This window comes from Mustela lutreola, chromosome 9 (genome assembly GCF_030435805.1).
Source record: "Mustela lutreola isolate mMusLut2 chromosome 9, mMusLut2.pri, whole genome shotgun sequence".
NCBI classification, from domain to species: Eukaryota; Metazoa; Chordata; class Mammalia; order Carnivora; family Mustelidae; genus Mustela; species Mustela lutreola.
Genome location: NC_081298.1, coordinates 66,917,911 through 66,933,753, shown reverse-complemented (window position 1 = coordinate 66,933,753; position 15,843 = coordinate 66,917,911). Strand labels below are relative to the sequence as shown.

The 15,843-nt window shown below is 49.2% G+C and overlaps 1 protein-coding gene across 7 annotated transcripts in view; it reads left to right on the top strand.

Annotated features, from left to right (window-relative positions):
• The window catches only part of PRKCE (protein kinase C epsilon), a 536,368-nt gene extending 522,812 nt beyond the window's left edge, over positions 1-13,556 (top strand). For all 7 annotated transcript variants that reach the window (XM_059134569.1, XM_059134570.1, XM_059134572.1 and 4 more), the window contains one exon: positions 10,356-13,556. In XM_059134569.1, coding sequence (XP_058990552.1) covers positions 10,356-10,502 — 147 coding nt within the window. In that variant the 3' untranslated portion in view covers positions 10,503-13,556. The remainder of the gene's footprint in view (positions 1-10,355) is intronic.
• Positions 13,557-15,843: the final 2,287 nt, after the last annotated feature.

Sequence of the window (15,843 nt, the reverse complement as noted above, 5' to 3'; positions counted from 1 at the left end):
TGTAGACCCTCGGATTCATAAACAGATTGTAAGTGGCTGCGCTCCTTGACTCACCAAAGTGTTTGCTGGGTGTGAGGGAGGAGGCTGGTGTTAGCTGGCAAGTATTTCCAAAGTAGCTCTTCAAATGGAGTTTGTAAAAATGTGTATCTTTTATAGTTTGTAAAAGTGTGTATCTTTTATAGTCTAGCAGACAATCATGAGAGGACAAGGACAGAGTGGAAATGGTTGAGTTTCAGCAGCTGATTTGACAGAACTCAGTTGTGGTGGCTCATTTGGAATGCCTGGTTCTCAGAGGGACTTGGTCCTTTTTTAAAAAATATACGTATAGAGACTGCCTTAGGCGTTAAGGAGCTTTCCTCAGAAGTGGTTTAGACAAAAGGCAGTCGCCCAGATTTGGGGAAGGAGGCATTTGAGGCCACTGCCGGCAGCTTGGGCGGCTCCTCAGCCCTGCAGGCCCACAGCCAAGACACCATGCTGCTATGACCCTCTCCTCTGGACCAGTGAACAGCCAAGAACCAAGTGATTCCCCATTTTTAAGTGTCGTGAAGTGAATCATTTGTGCTTAAAAAGCAAATGGGTCTTCATTTTCTTTTCCCCTAAAAGATGGAAGTAACTTTACTAGAGTAAAAGTCAAAAGCTAGAGAATGTGTGACCCCTTCACCCAGGCAACCATATTTTTTTTTTAGTTGAATTAGTTGGCATCATCTAAAAATTAGGAGATCTCACATGAAAATGTATCTGGAGCATTTCTTGGACATTCAGAAGACCTAGAAACCCTAGTCTTATTCCTGAAACTGCTAAGGAAAAGAGGCGAGGAAGGGATCCACTGGTCCTTTACACAGAGGGGCTCAACCAGGCTGCGTGTCAGAATCACTTATGAAGCTTTAAAAAAAAAAAAATACAGAGGATTTGTATTTTGTCTTTGTATTTTTTACGAAGGATTCATATTTTACAAAGCTTGAAAAAAAAAATACAGAGGATCACCCCTGGAGGGTCCAATTTATGAGGTGCAGGGCAAGGCCCAAGTGTCCATGTGGTGGCCCTTTGGGGTTTTTTTATTTTTGTTTTTTATGGGTGTTTTTGGTTTGTTTTTTTAAATATTTTATTTATTTAACAGAGAGAGATCACAAGTAGGCAGAGAGGCAGGCCAAGAGAGAGGGGGAATCTGGCCGAGCAGAGAGCCAGATGCGGGGCTCGATCCCAGGACCCTGAGACCATGACCTGAGCCGAAGGCAGAGGTTTTACCCACTGAGCCACCCAGGTGCCCCTGTTTACATTTTTATTTTAATCACCGGGGCTCGTCACTGTGAGAGCACTCCTTAATCCCCATCTCCTTTCCCCTCCCCCACCCACCTCCCCTCTGCTAATCATCAGTTTGTTCTCTATCCCTGTGTCTGCTTCTTGGTTTCTCTCTCTCTCTCTCTCTGTGCTTGGTTTGTTTTGTTTCTGAAATTCCACATATGAGTGAAATCATATGGTTTTTGTCTTTCTCTGACTGACTTATCTCGCAGAGCATAATACTCTGTAGCTCCATCCACGTTGTTGCAAATGGCAAGGTGGCATTCTTTCTTAGGTCCAGACATGCCCTCACGTGCGTACACCACCCCTTCTTTGTCCATTCACCAGTCGATGGCTGCTTGTGCCGCTTCCACATCTTGGATCTCAGTAGAGAATGCTACTGTAAACATTGGGATGGTGGGGGAGGGCATGTATCCCTTAGAATTAGCGTGTTTGTCTTCTTTGGGCAAATGCCTAGCAGTGCGATGGCTGGATCTGGATCGTAGGGTAGCTCTGTTTTTAACTTCTTGAGGAGCCTCCATCTGTCCTCCACAGTGGCTGCTCCCGTGTGCATTCCCACCAGCAGTGCAAGAGGTCTCCTTTGTCAGTTGCACTTTGTTTTTTTGGCTTTTTTTGACGCATAGGCAGGATGGAGAACACCCTGTTCACCAGTGACAAAAAGCAAGGCTATTACTTTGTCTCTCACTTTTCCCCAAAGGGAAATCTCTTATAAGTACAAGGATTAGGGCAAAAATCACTAAGAGTGAACTGAAATCTAAGGGAGGTGAGTTAAGCGCCCCAGGGGGGTGAGGGCGTGCCCGTGGCTGGGGCAGATCCTGAGCAATGGCATTGAGTCTCTGACTCAGGGCGGGGCATCACTGTTCTGCAGAGCTCCCGGCAATCCAGCATGCAGCTCCTGCTCTAGGCCCAGGGGAATTACCTGTCCTGTTACTGAAAAATCCGCTGTTTGGTAATTTGGATTCGATGGAACAGAAGAGTGATACCAAATGATGGGAGACGGGCAAACAGTCCCCCTGTATGCAAAAATACAGAACATGTGGATTGGGGATACTTGGAGTTAGTTGCTCTTAAGAGCAGGATCTGGAAGCTTCTCTAAGAAGATAGCTTGTGGACACTTAAGGGGCAAACAGTAATCACTTGGAGCCAATTAACTTCATTTCTAGACCAGTGGACCAGAGAAATGAGGCAGACGTTGTGTGTCCTTGTTCCAGCGAAGCAATTGGAAGTCTCTAATACCAGCCTCCTGAACCAGATAGAAAAAGTGACCATGGCTGGTCAGTTCATAGTGGATTTAACCAGCAATGCCACCCCCCCCCCCCACTGCCCAAGTGTGCTGGTGGACCTGTCAGCTTTGCGAGAGGGCGGAGGTCAGAGGGCATCGAGCCTTAGCCTGCCTCACATGGCATTATCATACGCGTCTTAATGGAGTAACGGGAGGCGTGCCTGTCATGTTTTGGGATGACACAGAGCCGAAGGACAGAGCAGAGAAGATGGATGATAGAATTAGAGTTCTATTCCCACAGTACTTTAGAGTTTACATGAGCATGACTTACAGGGTGTCCTAGAACCCTCGGCAAGCGAGGTATAGTCATCATCCCTCCTGTTTTGGTCACAGACTGAGATCAGAAAAGTAAATTACAGAATCGTTATTTCTGGGGGTTTCTCGACAAGCCGGAAGTAAGTACCAAAATAAGAAGAAATCAAAGCGCAGTGCAAAGGGTCACATGTGGATTCAAAAAGTCCGTTTCAGAAGATTGGCATTTGTGTCCGTTTCCTAGGGCTGTCTTGGCAAAGTACCACCAACTGGTGCCTTAGAACAGAAAACTGTTGTGTCACAGTCCTGGAGAGAAGTCTTTAATCTAGCTATCAGCAGGGCCATGCTTCCCCCACAACCAAGGGGATGGCAGTTGTGGGGGCAAGGGCAGGGCTTCCTCGCCCCTGTCAGCTTCTGATGGATCCAGACGTTCCTGGGCTCGTGGCAGCTTCTCTGTTTTTCAGCTGGCAATCCCCTGTGGCTCTGCATTGGGCTTCCCTCTGTGCACATTGGTCTCTGTAGTCAAACTTCCCCTTCGCAAAAGGAGACCAGGTGCATTGGGTCAGGGCCCACCCTCACGACTTCAGTTTGATGACATCTGCACAGACCTTATGTCCAAATAAGGTCACATTCTGAGGAATTGAACGTATCTTTTGGGGAGACACCACTCAAGCATAATGGGGTTACGTTGGATTGAGAACACAAAGAGCATCCATGATTCATCACAGCTGCATGAGAAATGGTAAGACGGCAGTACTAGCTTAGACACCAGTTTAACATGAGTGTTCCCACCAAGTGGAAGGTCATGCCACAGCACGTAGCATAGTTCAAACCAGAGTCCGGAATCGAGAGGTCAGCTATGGCCACCACATGCTAAGAAGGAGATGGATTTTAAAACGGCAGGGAACCACCGAGGGCTCAAAGCAGGGTAGGTGCTGGAGAAGGTCCGTGGGCAAACCAATGGGAGATGAACTCAATACATCTTACGCTGATTTCTATAAATAAGGTTCAGAAGTCTGACCAGTGCTTGGTTAACAAAATTAAGAGGGGGAGAAAGGGATGGAGGATATGTTTGCAGAAATTTCTAGGTAAATGATTGTTAACTTGAAATTCTGTTCCAGCCCTCATTTTTGCCAGGCAAGAGATTATGCACTTACACGTTCTGTATTTCATTTACCTTCACGTGTAAGCATGTATGTATAAACGTGGACACGCATCATCTGCTATTTCGAATGTATGGTACCATGAATATATATGTGTGTGTGCAGATTCAGTTCATTGATAGTGAGCAAGCATTCTAATTATTCAAGTACTCGCTTTTCCTTTTCAAGTACTTCAAAGAGTGAAGTGGAGCTTAGACAAGACTATTGACATTTCAAAGCTAGGAGGAATCTGGGGTTTGACTGTTAAGCATGAATGTAATTCCTTCAAGCCAAGGGATACTAAGGTCTGCCATATCCCCCACTGGGCAGGGATCAGAGAGGAGACAAGGACACACAGGACCTATTCAAAGAGGCCACATGCATGGCCCAGGAAGTGCCATAGGAGCCGGGAGGGGGTGAGATTGGGTGGGGCTGCTGTCAGAGGGAGCTGGGACCTGATATGGGACCTGGACCCAAAAAAGCTGGCCTTTTGGAGACGGGGTGGCCATAGCCTGCCCCTCCCCCACCCTCCCCCTACTGGCCGTGTGTGGGTATCACGGGGACCCCTACCTCTGCTCTTGTCCTGCCAGGCAGAGGTAAAGAGCTGGGCAGGGACTTACAGAGTGGCCACACGAAAGCCGGCTCCACGCTCCAGCTTGTGAGATTAGGGAGTTTGCTCTGTGCTTGAGAACAAAGTCATCTGTTGATCTCCTCGTAATCAGATGAAGACAGAAGCAGGACTCGCTGGCTCCTCTGAGAGCCCATGTTTGTGCCTTCAGTGCAGTCGGTGAAGGGACTGCACCAGCCAGACAGGAAGTGCACGTTCGGGCCACCCGCCCCTGTCCCTGCCAATGGCGGAGCACTGCCATAGCCCGCCGATCCCCCAGCCCTCAGTCCCTGGTGATTTAGAAGGCAGGGCCCCGGCCCCTGCACTCTGCTTCTCAGATGCAGTTTCTCAGAAGGATCTGGAGCCTCGCATAACTGTTTCCTCCCTCCCCTCCCTGCAGATACCAGAGCTGTGCCCCGCCCCCATGGTTGGCCCCAGGCCTCTCAGCTCTGAGACCTTATCTCTGAAGGGATGCCAGCGGGAACGGGAGTGTCCTTTTCCTCTAACAGCAGCCACAAGGGGTAGTGACATCAGCTCCCCTTAGCCCATCTGTCTTGATGGAATTTTCCCAAACCCTTGTTGAACCTGTTTGTGTTTGTCTCTTTGCAGTCATCAGGGAACCCCAGGGCCCCCGAGCTGACAACAGCTCACAGAGGAAGCCCCACAACCTAGGCCCAAGGCTACCTGTTTCTCTGGGCTCTAGGCCCCTCCTGAGTCACACGTTCAGCCATCTCGCCACTTTGCCCACGCTCCGCCAAATGGGAGGCCCTTCTGGGACCCCGGCTGCCAGTGGTCCTGAATCCAGAGCACTTCACTGGCTGTAGGGATAGCAGCAGCAAGAGAAATACAGTCACTCCTTTTTCTCTTTCAGCAGATATTTGTTGATCCCTGTTTGCCAGGCCAGGCGGTGGGCTGGGGACGGAATGGGAGTTCAACCCAGTTCTCGTGCCCAGAGCTCACAGATGAGTCGAAAGGAGGAGGATACATGCGCTCCGTGCTGTGATGAGTTAGGGTAGTTGACGGGGCACTCCTCAGAGGCATGGAAAGACAGGAAGGCTGCTTGAAGGAGGGGCCTCTAGGTCTGCAGGGGCAAGGTGAGAAACCCAGCTGGATGATGAGGACCTGCAGGCAGAAGGCAGGAATGAGAGGGGGGGTTCCAGGCAGAGGATTAGCTGTGCAAAGGCTTAGAGTCGAGGGAGGCCGGTGAGTCCAGAGAACCTCAGAGGGCAACAGGGCCCAGAAGTGGGCAGCTAGGTGGGGAGGAGACCCTGAAGGGTCCTAGAAATAGAGAACTATAAGACCCTGGGGCTTTTCCCAAGAGCTACCCAGTGCCATTGGAAGAATCTCAGTTTCCAGAGAAAGCCCTGGAATGTTCAGGCAGACCCTGGCTCTGCACTGGCTTGGTATTTGGAGGCCTACCGAGAAATGTAAGTGAGTCCGTTCAAGAAGCCTGTGGCATCAGTGGCAGATCACACAGACCATGTGGGTAACTGCCACACTGTACACAATGTGCCACGGCACACAGTTTGTCCAGACTTGGAGGGCACATTTCCTGGGCGCCCATTATATGTTGGGGTCTATACTGAGGCACCTAACATCTGACATCCCATTGAGTCCTCAAGGTAACCTATGGAGTGCCTGTTGCTATCTCCATTTTACAGATGAGAAGACTAAGTCACAAAGAGTGATTTCACACTGTATCATATAATCAGGAAGCGTTGGGCGCCTGGGTGGCTCAGTGGGTTAAGCCGCTGCCTTCGGCTCAGGTCATGATCTCAGGGTCCTGGGATCGAGGCCCGCATCGGGCTCTCTGCTCAGCAGGGAGCCTGCTTCCCTCTCTCTCTCTCTGCCTGCCTCTCCATCTACTTGTGATTTCTCTCTGTCAAATAAATAAATAAAATCTTTAAAAAAAATAAAAATAAAAAAAATAATCAGGAAGCGCCAGGCTCAGCATAAGAGGTTAGCCAGTGCTCACGCTCTCCTACTCCATGTTGCCCCCCTGAGTGGGGGCCAGGGATGTGGGGAGGGCTTTGTGGAGGAGATAAGGTCTGAATAGGTCCCAGCATCACCTCTTAGATTCCGCAGTGTGGGCTGAGTCTGACATGGAGATTTTAGGAGAGGTGTATGGGATGACCAAGGGTCTAGGTAAACAGGGAGTGTCTCTGTGGGTTTGCCCATCTGAACCTTGGAGTTGAGTCTTGTGCTTGCTGAGAGAAGGAAGCAGCTTTTCAAAGAATAAAATCAGTGAGTAAAGATACAATCCCCAATCGTTTTCAAATAGGTGGATACTATGCCTGCTGTCTCCAGGCTATTAATAGGGGGTGGTATTTCCCAGAGATGCCTGCTTTAGAAAACTTCTCCAGTGTCTAAGGTTAATAGGAATTACACAAAGTGGGGGTGTTGGATTTTTGAATTGGAGATAAGTAACTGACATGCACCTAAAATGCTTCTAAGGATCTGGAAGAGCCTGGGCCAGGTTGGATAAGGGGGCGAGCGAGGCAAGTGTGTTTTTCTCTAGAGCTCTTGAAGAATGGCACAGACACTCACATGCTACCGAGGATTCTGTGACCTCTGGAAAGCCCAGAGCCAGGCTAGATGGCTCCCCAGACTAACGTGAAATGGAGCTAGAGGATCTCTAGCTAGATCCTCTGGGAAGAACATCCCTAGCTGTGCTGACTGACCCCTGGTCCCTGGTCCACAGTCAGCGAAGGACGACACTCAGACAGCCTGTGGAATCGAGCTCCATCACCACGCTTGACTGACCTCGGGAACTGAAACCAGTTTCCATGACTAATGGCCACTCAGGTCTGAAAGGGGAAGCACAAACAGTAGCTACACAGGGAGGACCTGGGTCAGAGTAGTTCCAGAGTAGTTCCAGATTTCCCAAACTTCTCTGTACACACGTGCTCCCCCTCGGGTGTGCCCAGTGAGAGGGAGCCGGGAAAGAGAGCTCCCTGCTTCCGTCGCTACTGGAGACCCAGGCACCGCCCACGCTTGGCCATGTTACAGAAGAAGTTTTCCTCCTGCCCTCTTCCTTGCTTCTCTTCTTCGCCTGTCTTCACACCACCTCCTCTGCCACTCTCTTCTTCTACTACTCCTTCTGCCGCTCTCCATCCCTCCTGCTCCCCATCAAGGACATCTCTTGGTCATCTTCTGGGATGGTGCTAAGTGCTTCCCAAGTCACTCCTCCCTGCCCTGTTCCTCCTTGTAGACTCATTTTACCTGGCCCAGCAGACCCATGCTCGGCAACCCCTTCCTCAATCCAAGTGAATCCATCCCACCTTGGACAGAGACTTTCAGAAGAGGCATCTTCACACCCTTGACTCGGGCACTGACCCTCCCCGTCACTGTGGAGATGGGCTCGGTATTCCTCTCCGAAGTTCCTGTCCTCACAGGGCCGCCCTTTCCTTTCCGCTTGTAGTATACACACTGGAGGTGGAGACCCCATTGGCCTCCTGCCCAGGAGCCAGCCCCTCCTGGTAGAGGCAACTGAGCCACATCTTGGCTTCCCCATCTCAAGAGCAACACCCACATCCTTCAGTAGCAGGTCCTGTTTCCATCCCTTGGGTTTTCTGTATCTCCCTTCTGTCTTCCCTCTAAGGTATCTGGGACGGACTGAACTATGCAGCTCAAGCCCAGAGAAAAGACCCCAAGCAGGACTGATGGGTGCTGAAATCTTTACTCCTCCCTGCTCGGTGCGGTTCTCCTGATTCTGATCTCAGCCTGGGGTGATCTGCAAACATCCTCTCCTGCCAAGTTACCCACTATCACCCCAACCTACAGCCTCCCCTGCCATGCTTGCCCACTGGCCACCCCTTCTGGTGCCATTGTAGCCCAGCAGCCTGGCCTCAGTGTCTCCCTGTGGGCTTTGATCCTTGCTCCATCTTGCCGTGTCTGCAGGGTCTAGCTCTCCAGACGCTTCACGAACGCAGCATCACGCAGAGACCCAGATCTGACTCTGACTCTGCTCCTAACTAGTCGGGTGACCCTGGTGAAGTCAGCAGATCTCTTTAAGCCCCACTTTGTTCATCTGTAAAATCAGGATAACAGTACCTGCCTACTCCAAGGATCAAATAAGGAAATGAATCGGAAGGTGCTTTGCTTCGTAAACTGTAAAGCCGCCTTTCCCAAACTGTGTTGCAGAGCCCTCCTCCTGAGGGAGATGTTGAGAAGCTATTCAGGAAAGAAAAAAGGTTTCATGTCAAGTTTGAAGAAGCCTGTCCTAAAGGCACTGAACCCGGTTTCTTGACCCTAGGAGGTCTGAGAACCTTTAATCCGCCAGTGTACGTGGCGAACCTCCAAGAGCCGAGTGCAAAAATAGCTTTGTCTCAAAGCCCCTTCTTTCACAGACTACTTATTAACGTTTTTCAGGTCACTAGTTTCCACAGAACAAAGCTTATATTAATATTATTCCTCCTACAAATAATAATGCTAATCTTTCCACAAGATCCATTCCATCATCCAAGTCACGAATCCTGGGTAACAGCAGTCAGTCAGTGCCTAGAAGAGTACGGCAGGAGCTCCTTCAAGCTTCTGGGCATCATGCCGTGTGTTCCAGGGAAGTGGGGCCGGGGGGTCTTCACCCCCCGGACTCGCCCTCCTTGCCTCCAGCCCCATGCTGGATTCTACCCCCGGCAGCTTGGTGAACCCATCGGCCATTTCTCCGTCCTCTGTGTTCCTGCCCCACACCCCCCACCTTTGCCCCATCTCTCTCCCTGCCATGGTGACTTCTGTCCATCTCTGCCGATGCAATTGTAACTCCTTCTTCCAGCCCCAGCCAAGTCCCACCTTTTCCATAGAAGTTGTTCTGACTCTTGCAATGGGTGTTCGAGACAGGAATATTGGCTCCCAAATCAACTGGAAGTCCCAAGAGGCAGAGAGTGTGATTTACACTTGCAGATTTTTTTCTCAAACCAGGATTTGATTGCTGCCCTCCTCCTCTCCCCCATAGACCAATAAGCCCTACTTTGGGAACTTGAGCCTCCCCCAGGAACGGGTCCTTCTGAGCTGGGGAGTCATGGATGGGTTTTTTCCCAAGCTCATTCATTCAGCAGATGCTTCCTGTAGGGAACTCAAGGCTGGAGAAGACAAGACCCCTGCCTTTAAGGAGCTCTGGGTCACAACACCCACACACAACTCATTGCAAATCAGCACGTTGAGTGTAATCGTGGAAATAATGCAGGAGTGCATAATAAGGCTCTTAGTGGGTACACATAGAGATGGAGGCCGGCTTCCCAGAAGATGCCCTCCTCCCCAACCCCCACTCATTCTCCTACTTAGAGAGAGGATGTCCTATGGAGCAGACCTGGCAAGGTTAAGGAGGTCTACCTTTAGAGAAGAAAGACCACTGCAGACTCTGTGGGAAGGAGATTGGAGTCTGTTTCTGGGATCACAGGGATGGAGGTCTTGATGGAGCCAGAGGGATAGTCTAGGAGGGGAGGTATGAGATGAGAACTCTGCATCCCCCTGTCCCAGACACATATACCCTACCCCTACACGACAGTCTGTGGGAATCCCACTTCCCTGCTTTTCCGTCATCCCTTCTCACTCCCTCTTCCCTCTCACGTGGACTCATTCTTCCTCTCCAAGTCCTCTGCCACCTCCTGGTCCTGGGGCCATCCATCGTGACCTCATCGGAGCAGCCCTGGGTCTGCTCTCGGGAGCTCGCAGCCCGCTTTGGCAAGAGGCTGGTCAGTGTAATGCCCACTCCCCGCGGGGGGCCCTGGGGAGGAAGCTCAGCCTGGAGTCAGTGCTTTCTCTTTTCTTCTCGCAGAAAACCAAAAGAGACGTCAATAACTTTGACCAAGATTTTACCCGGGAAGAGCCAGTGCTCACGCTTGTGGACGAAGCCATTGTGAAGCAGATCAACCAGGAGGAATTCAAAGGCTTCTCCTACTTTGGTGAAGACCTGATGCCCTGAGAAGCCACTCCAGGGCGAGTTTGGTGATGCTTCAGGAAGGGGTGCCGAGAAGAGTCCTATGCTGGAGGCTCGAAGGCCTTGAACTGCTTCTCCTGTTTTCCAGAGCCTCAGTCCCTCATCTACCCTCTATTTATTGCGTTCCCTTATCCCAGGCCGCTCCCCCCTTGTCTCCCTGGGGACCAGAAGGCACTCCCAGTCCTTGTCTCATCAGTCATGCAGAATCTCCTGGTTTCGGTGGGCCGTATTCGGTCTGTCAGCAAGCCTGTCTCCCCTCCTCGAGGGCTCCCGGCAGTGACACAACTTCAGTTCTTTCCCTTCAAAGAGCAGAGAGAAGAGCAAACAAGAAGCCCCTGGCTCTGCTGTTGGACAGAGGGTCCCGACGACTGTCACCTCTCAGCTCCTCTTCCCCCCCACGCCTGCCACCCTCTGCCCCTCCGTCCAGGAGAGACGGGTGCTTCTCTGGCCCCGGGGTGGGCCTTCATGGCATGCTGTGAAGGAGACAGCCGGCCAGATGCAGGGGTGGGCTCTCCGGGTTGGTTTGCTCTGGAATGGCTCATTCTGGCTTGCTTTGGTGTTAGCTTTGGTGCATGCCGACGTTGTGAGGCCGTGTATCTCGTGCAAGGAATCCCTCTTTGTAGAAAAAGAAATTTGATTTTTGAACTCAAGTAACATTTGAAAAACATATTAGCACATTGGCTGTCCAATTGGCTGAAAGTTATAAATTCCAATACTAACGCAGGTAGCTATTAAAGGGCTAATACACAATGAGAAACCAGCCGTCCGAGGTCCGAGGCTGACGCCGTGCCTGCTCTCATGGCGCCTGGGGGCTGGTGGAATGGAGAGGGAAGGAAACAGGTAGCGCTCCTCATTCTTCCAGATCTGCCTGAGCACAGAGGCCACTACGGTCATGGCCCAGCCCCTGAGGTTCTAGTCAAGCTCACTCCCAAACTCTCTTTGCAGTTTCGTTCTAAGCTCCCAGCACACACACTATTTATTTCCTGCAACAGAGTGTTCTTTTTTTTTTTTGCGCACCTCTGCGAAAATGGTAGTACTACTGTGTCGTGGTCTTTAGACATTACACGTGTAAAGTGAAATATGAAACCTCTGCTCTTGAGGCCAGCAGAAGGACGCTAAACGGGGGTCACGTGGAGGGTATCCAGAGACGTACGAGTGACTTGTTTGCAAACTGACACCCGTGTGCCGTGCCGGGGCGACTCGCACGGACCCGATTTCACGGATGCGATGTTACCTCCTGTAGATAATTGCTAACAGTGTTACGTTCTTTGATTTCCAAGGGTTCTCTGTGGCTTTGTGTACCCGTTTCCCGGCGGTCACTTGGTTATATCCCTTTTACTGAACTGATTTCGCAGGGAATGGAATCCATTCCAGCTGTTGCACGTGGATTTCCCCACTGCCCCTTAATATGTATACTTGTGAGTGGCAAAGTGGCACTAATGAAGCTTTTTGCCTTTTGTACATTTGAGATTTTTGTATATAGTGTTTGCTGCAAGGCCTGTGGAATTAATTCATTGAATTTAGAGGTATTCAACTGCTGCATGTTCAGGCATATTATAAAACTTTAGTCTATGAAAGAATAATTATAATAATGTCCAGGTGCAATATTCTGTAAGCATATTGGTTCAAGTTACCGAGAGATAAGGTGTTTCTTTCTTGAGGGTGGGGAGGAGTCCTTTGTGTCGTTTATTTCATTTTGGTTTATTTCAAAAGATGTAAACATACATTAAGCTATATTAAGTCTCACATATCGTGCTCCCATGCTCTATTATGCCCAGATAGAGAAGGGGAAGGGAAAGGAACGGTTTTGATGGTGGTTTCAAAGCGTGGACGGTGACTAGCTTGAGCCCCTAGGGAGTTGGTGTCCATCTTTGCATCTGGCCCGTCATAGCCTTTGTTACTAACGATGACCTTGAGTTCTCTTTCGTTTTTACTTTTTCAAAAACTCAGGTGTAATTATTATCTGTTCTTACGATAATTTCAAATATTATACTCTTATCAATTTATGTGTTTGGCGTACCAGTGCAGTGATGAGGAACAGCAGATTAACTTAATTTATCTTCGGTAACTTGACATACTGGGGAGAGAGACTATCGTCTGGAGTTGAGTACAAGCACAGAAACATCTTCATGGTGGCATCATCTCATTTTTTTAAGAAGACATGACAGTACTGCCCATCATACTCTTGCATCACTACTGCTCTGTTTTTCCTCTGCTTCCTTCGCCACGATGAACTTGGAACGGCCAAGCAAGCTCTAACTGCAATGCCAAGTGGCCTACACCAAGGCCTCGGTGGTGTTCCCTTCTCGCAGGGCTGGGGCTCTTCCCAGAGGACAGCTGGCATTTTTGCTGGAAGGTCAAACAATACATTCCACCCGGCAGCTCCAGGCAGTCATTCGCGGGGTGCCTACCCCAGAGACGCCCCCTTTCCGCCCCAGAGCTCGGCTGGCTGGGACGCCCCCTGCTTGGGGCAGGAGCTGACCAAGTTCTCAACACGGGCAGGTTCAAATCCCACATGTCGTCTATAGAAAAAAAGCTTGTGTGTTCCTTGAGCATTCTCTGTTTCCTTTCAGTTTTCACAAGGATTAGGAAGCGGACACATGGTTACATTTCTTTCTAATCTATCCAGCTCTTGAGTGGGGAAAAAAAAAAAAGCCAAAAAAATATATGAAGGATAGCTGTTCTCCTGTGTTCTCTCATTATGGACTTTGTGAAGTGAAAACATCATTTTTTTTTCCTCCAAAGGTGAAAAAAAAAATGCATTCTTGCTTTAAAAAAAAAAGGCTAAAAAATTACCTCTTTTTAAATTATGTGCAAAATAATTCTGGCTAAATATAAAATGTATTCAATTTTAGGGGTTTTTTGTATTGTGATGCTTTATTTGTACATTTTTTTTTCTTTTCTGGATGTAATTTTAATCTCTTGCCATTCATTAGTGTTATTTCATTGTAAACATTATTGTGCCAAATGTACTGTATTCAAAAGGATGTGAATGTGTATTGTTTCAGAACCTAATAAATACAATGGCGTTAAATCATATTTCTGGGCTCCAGTATGTGTTTTTATCTCCTCTGTGAGGAGCAGGGTGGCACCATTGAAACTTTGTGCCCTGCGTATGCTTGAGATTCCAAATTCCAAAACCTAGACGTGGTTTCAGCTTTGCCCTTGCCCTTGGAAGATGCCTGAAGGATGCACATGACCATATTGGCTCACCCCAGCCTGGCCTCTAAGCTTCTGGGACTGCCACCGCAGGGATGGAAGGGGCCTGAGTAGATCAGACTTGGCTCTGGGCTGTCTGGGCATGGAGCAAAACCATCCCGTCTGCCCAGGAATCTTGGAAGATGGGCAAGCAAAGCAGGCAGCACCCACATTCTTGTCTTTCTAGAGAAACAAACGCTGAATCTCCTTGAAGCCGAATGCCCATGCAAGCTTCGTCAGGACTCAGGTTCTGACTGGCCGTTCAGAACTCTTTGGAGTCCCAAGAAACTCCTCCTAGACTGGGAGCCCCTTGCAGTCTGGGCCTGGAGCACACGACTGACCACTGGGGCTCTGAGCGTTAGCTCGTGCCCGCCTCCACTGCACGGCCCAAGTTCGTGGCCATCATGGCAGCTCCTGGGCTCTCCACCTCCTTCGCTCTGGGGCTCTGTTCTCATGTCACATTGCCAGTTCTGCAAGGCTCCTCTTCTTTCTCCAGCACAGATTTTTCAAGAATATTTAAGTACCCTGTTGAGTACACCACAAATTTCAATTCATCACAACGTTGTCTTCCGTACGAGTTGTGGACAAGATTGCAGTTTTATTATTTGTCATCCTCAGGTGAAGGAATGGCTGACCTGTCACCCTTTCAGCCCTCAAAACCGCTTCCTCATAAGCCCGCCAGTGACTGTTGGCCGTTATCCTGAAGGTACTCTCAGTCTCCCCTCAATAATGTCTCCTGCCTTCCTGGAGATGTAGCGTGGACCTCCAAACCTACCCCAACCAACAGGAAAGTTGCACATATCACATAGTTTCCTCGCTGTTTCAGGCAAGTGTCTAGGTATGTGACCAAGGAAACACAAACATCTTGCCAGCTTGTCTGATTTAAATAAAAGTGAGGAGAAATAAAAGGATCTGTTCTAGGAGGGTCAGAAGACCTCTCCAAGCATTTCACTGAATGAAATCTGACCAGCCTACATCTCCCTTGCCTAGTGGCCCAGAAGAGAGAACTCTAAAGTCTGGGAGATGAGGGAGCTCATCCTCCCAAATCTGTATACTCCACAAATCCCATGGAAGCTATAAGAAAAGTCAATCGCTGGTCAGCATCCCTGGTTTGGAACCTCTCTCCCCACCCCTGGCCACGTTTCAGAAGAGAAAGCCAGGCACTGGTTCCAGGAAGCCGTGAACACAGGTTCCTGGTGGGGCTCAGATGGTTCCAGAGCTGATTTGGGGAAGCCTGTTTGGGTGGCTGTGCCCTTGAATTGAGAACCTGCCCGTCCAACAGATTTCTCATGAAATCAATGGGCACATTGCCCCTTCTCCATCTTCTTCTACCTAAACAGAGTCAAGTGCTATGATAGCCCCAGCCTAAAGATCCCCAGGTGATAAGATGACCAAGCCACGTAACATGTGTTGTCATAACACTTGCGGTGGCAGAGATGGTGTAGAAAAAAGGCTTAGGAGCCATATTGCGAAATCTCTTACCTGAGAGTACTTTAGCCTCGGTGATGATATTACATGTAGGGTACGTTGGTTGTAAGCGGTAACTTAAGGATGGAACGGCTTTGTCAATCAGGAGTATCTCCTCCAGGGATGGACAGCAGATCGGAGAGGGTTTTTTCCAGAAGGCTGCTGCAAGTTCTTCTGCTCCCTCTTATCTCCCATCAACACCTGGAGGTTTTGTCACTAGCATGAAGGATCCCAGGAAAATATTTTCTCAAGGAAAATGATGGCTTGTTAACTAGCATGAAGAATGTTTGAAAGGTGACATTGGCCATATTTGAGATAATAGATGGTCAAAGATATTTAAAGGCAAATCTCCACATTTAAAAACAAAAAACAACGTAAGAAATAGTCTTCTACTTCCCTAGGAATCGGGCCAGTGCAAGTTTAAATCATTGCAGCCTCACTTCACACCTGCTGGAAGGACTGCATTGAAGGCAGACATCATCAAGTTTCCTTAAGGACGAGGAACAGTTGGAACTTGTGGTGTTTCTGGTTTGAGTGTAAAATCGTATGACTACTTTGAAAAATTTTCGCTATGCAAAGTCTACTAAAGCCAAACATGAACACCCTTGGCTCAACAGGACAGTCTATCAGCCGTAGAATAAGAAATGCATTCCGCAGTATT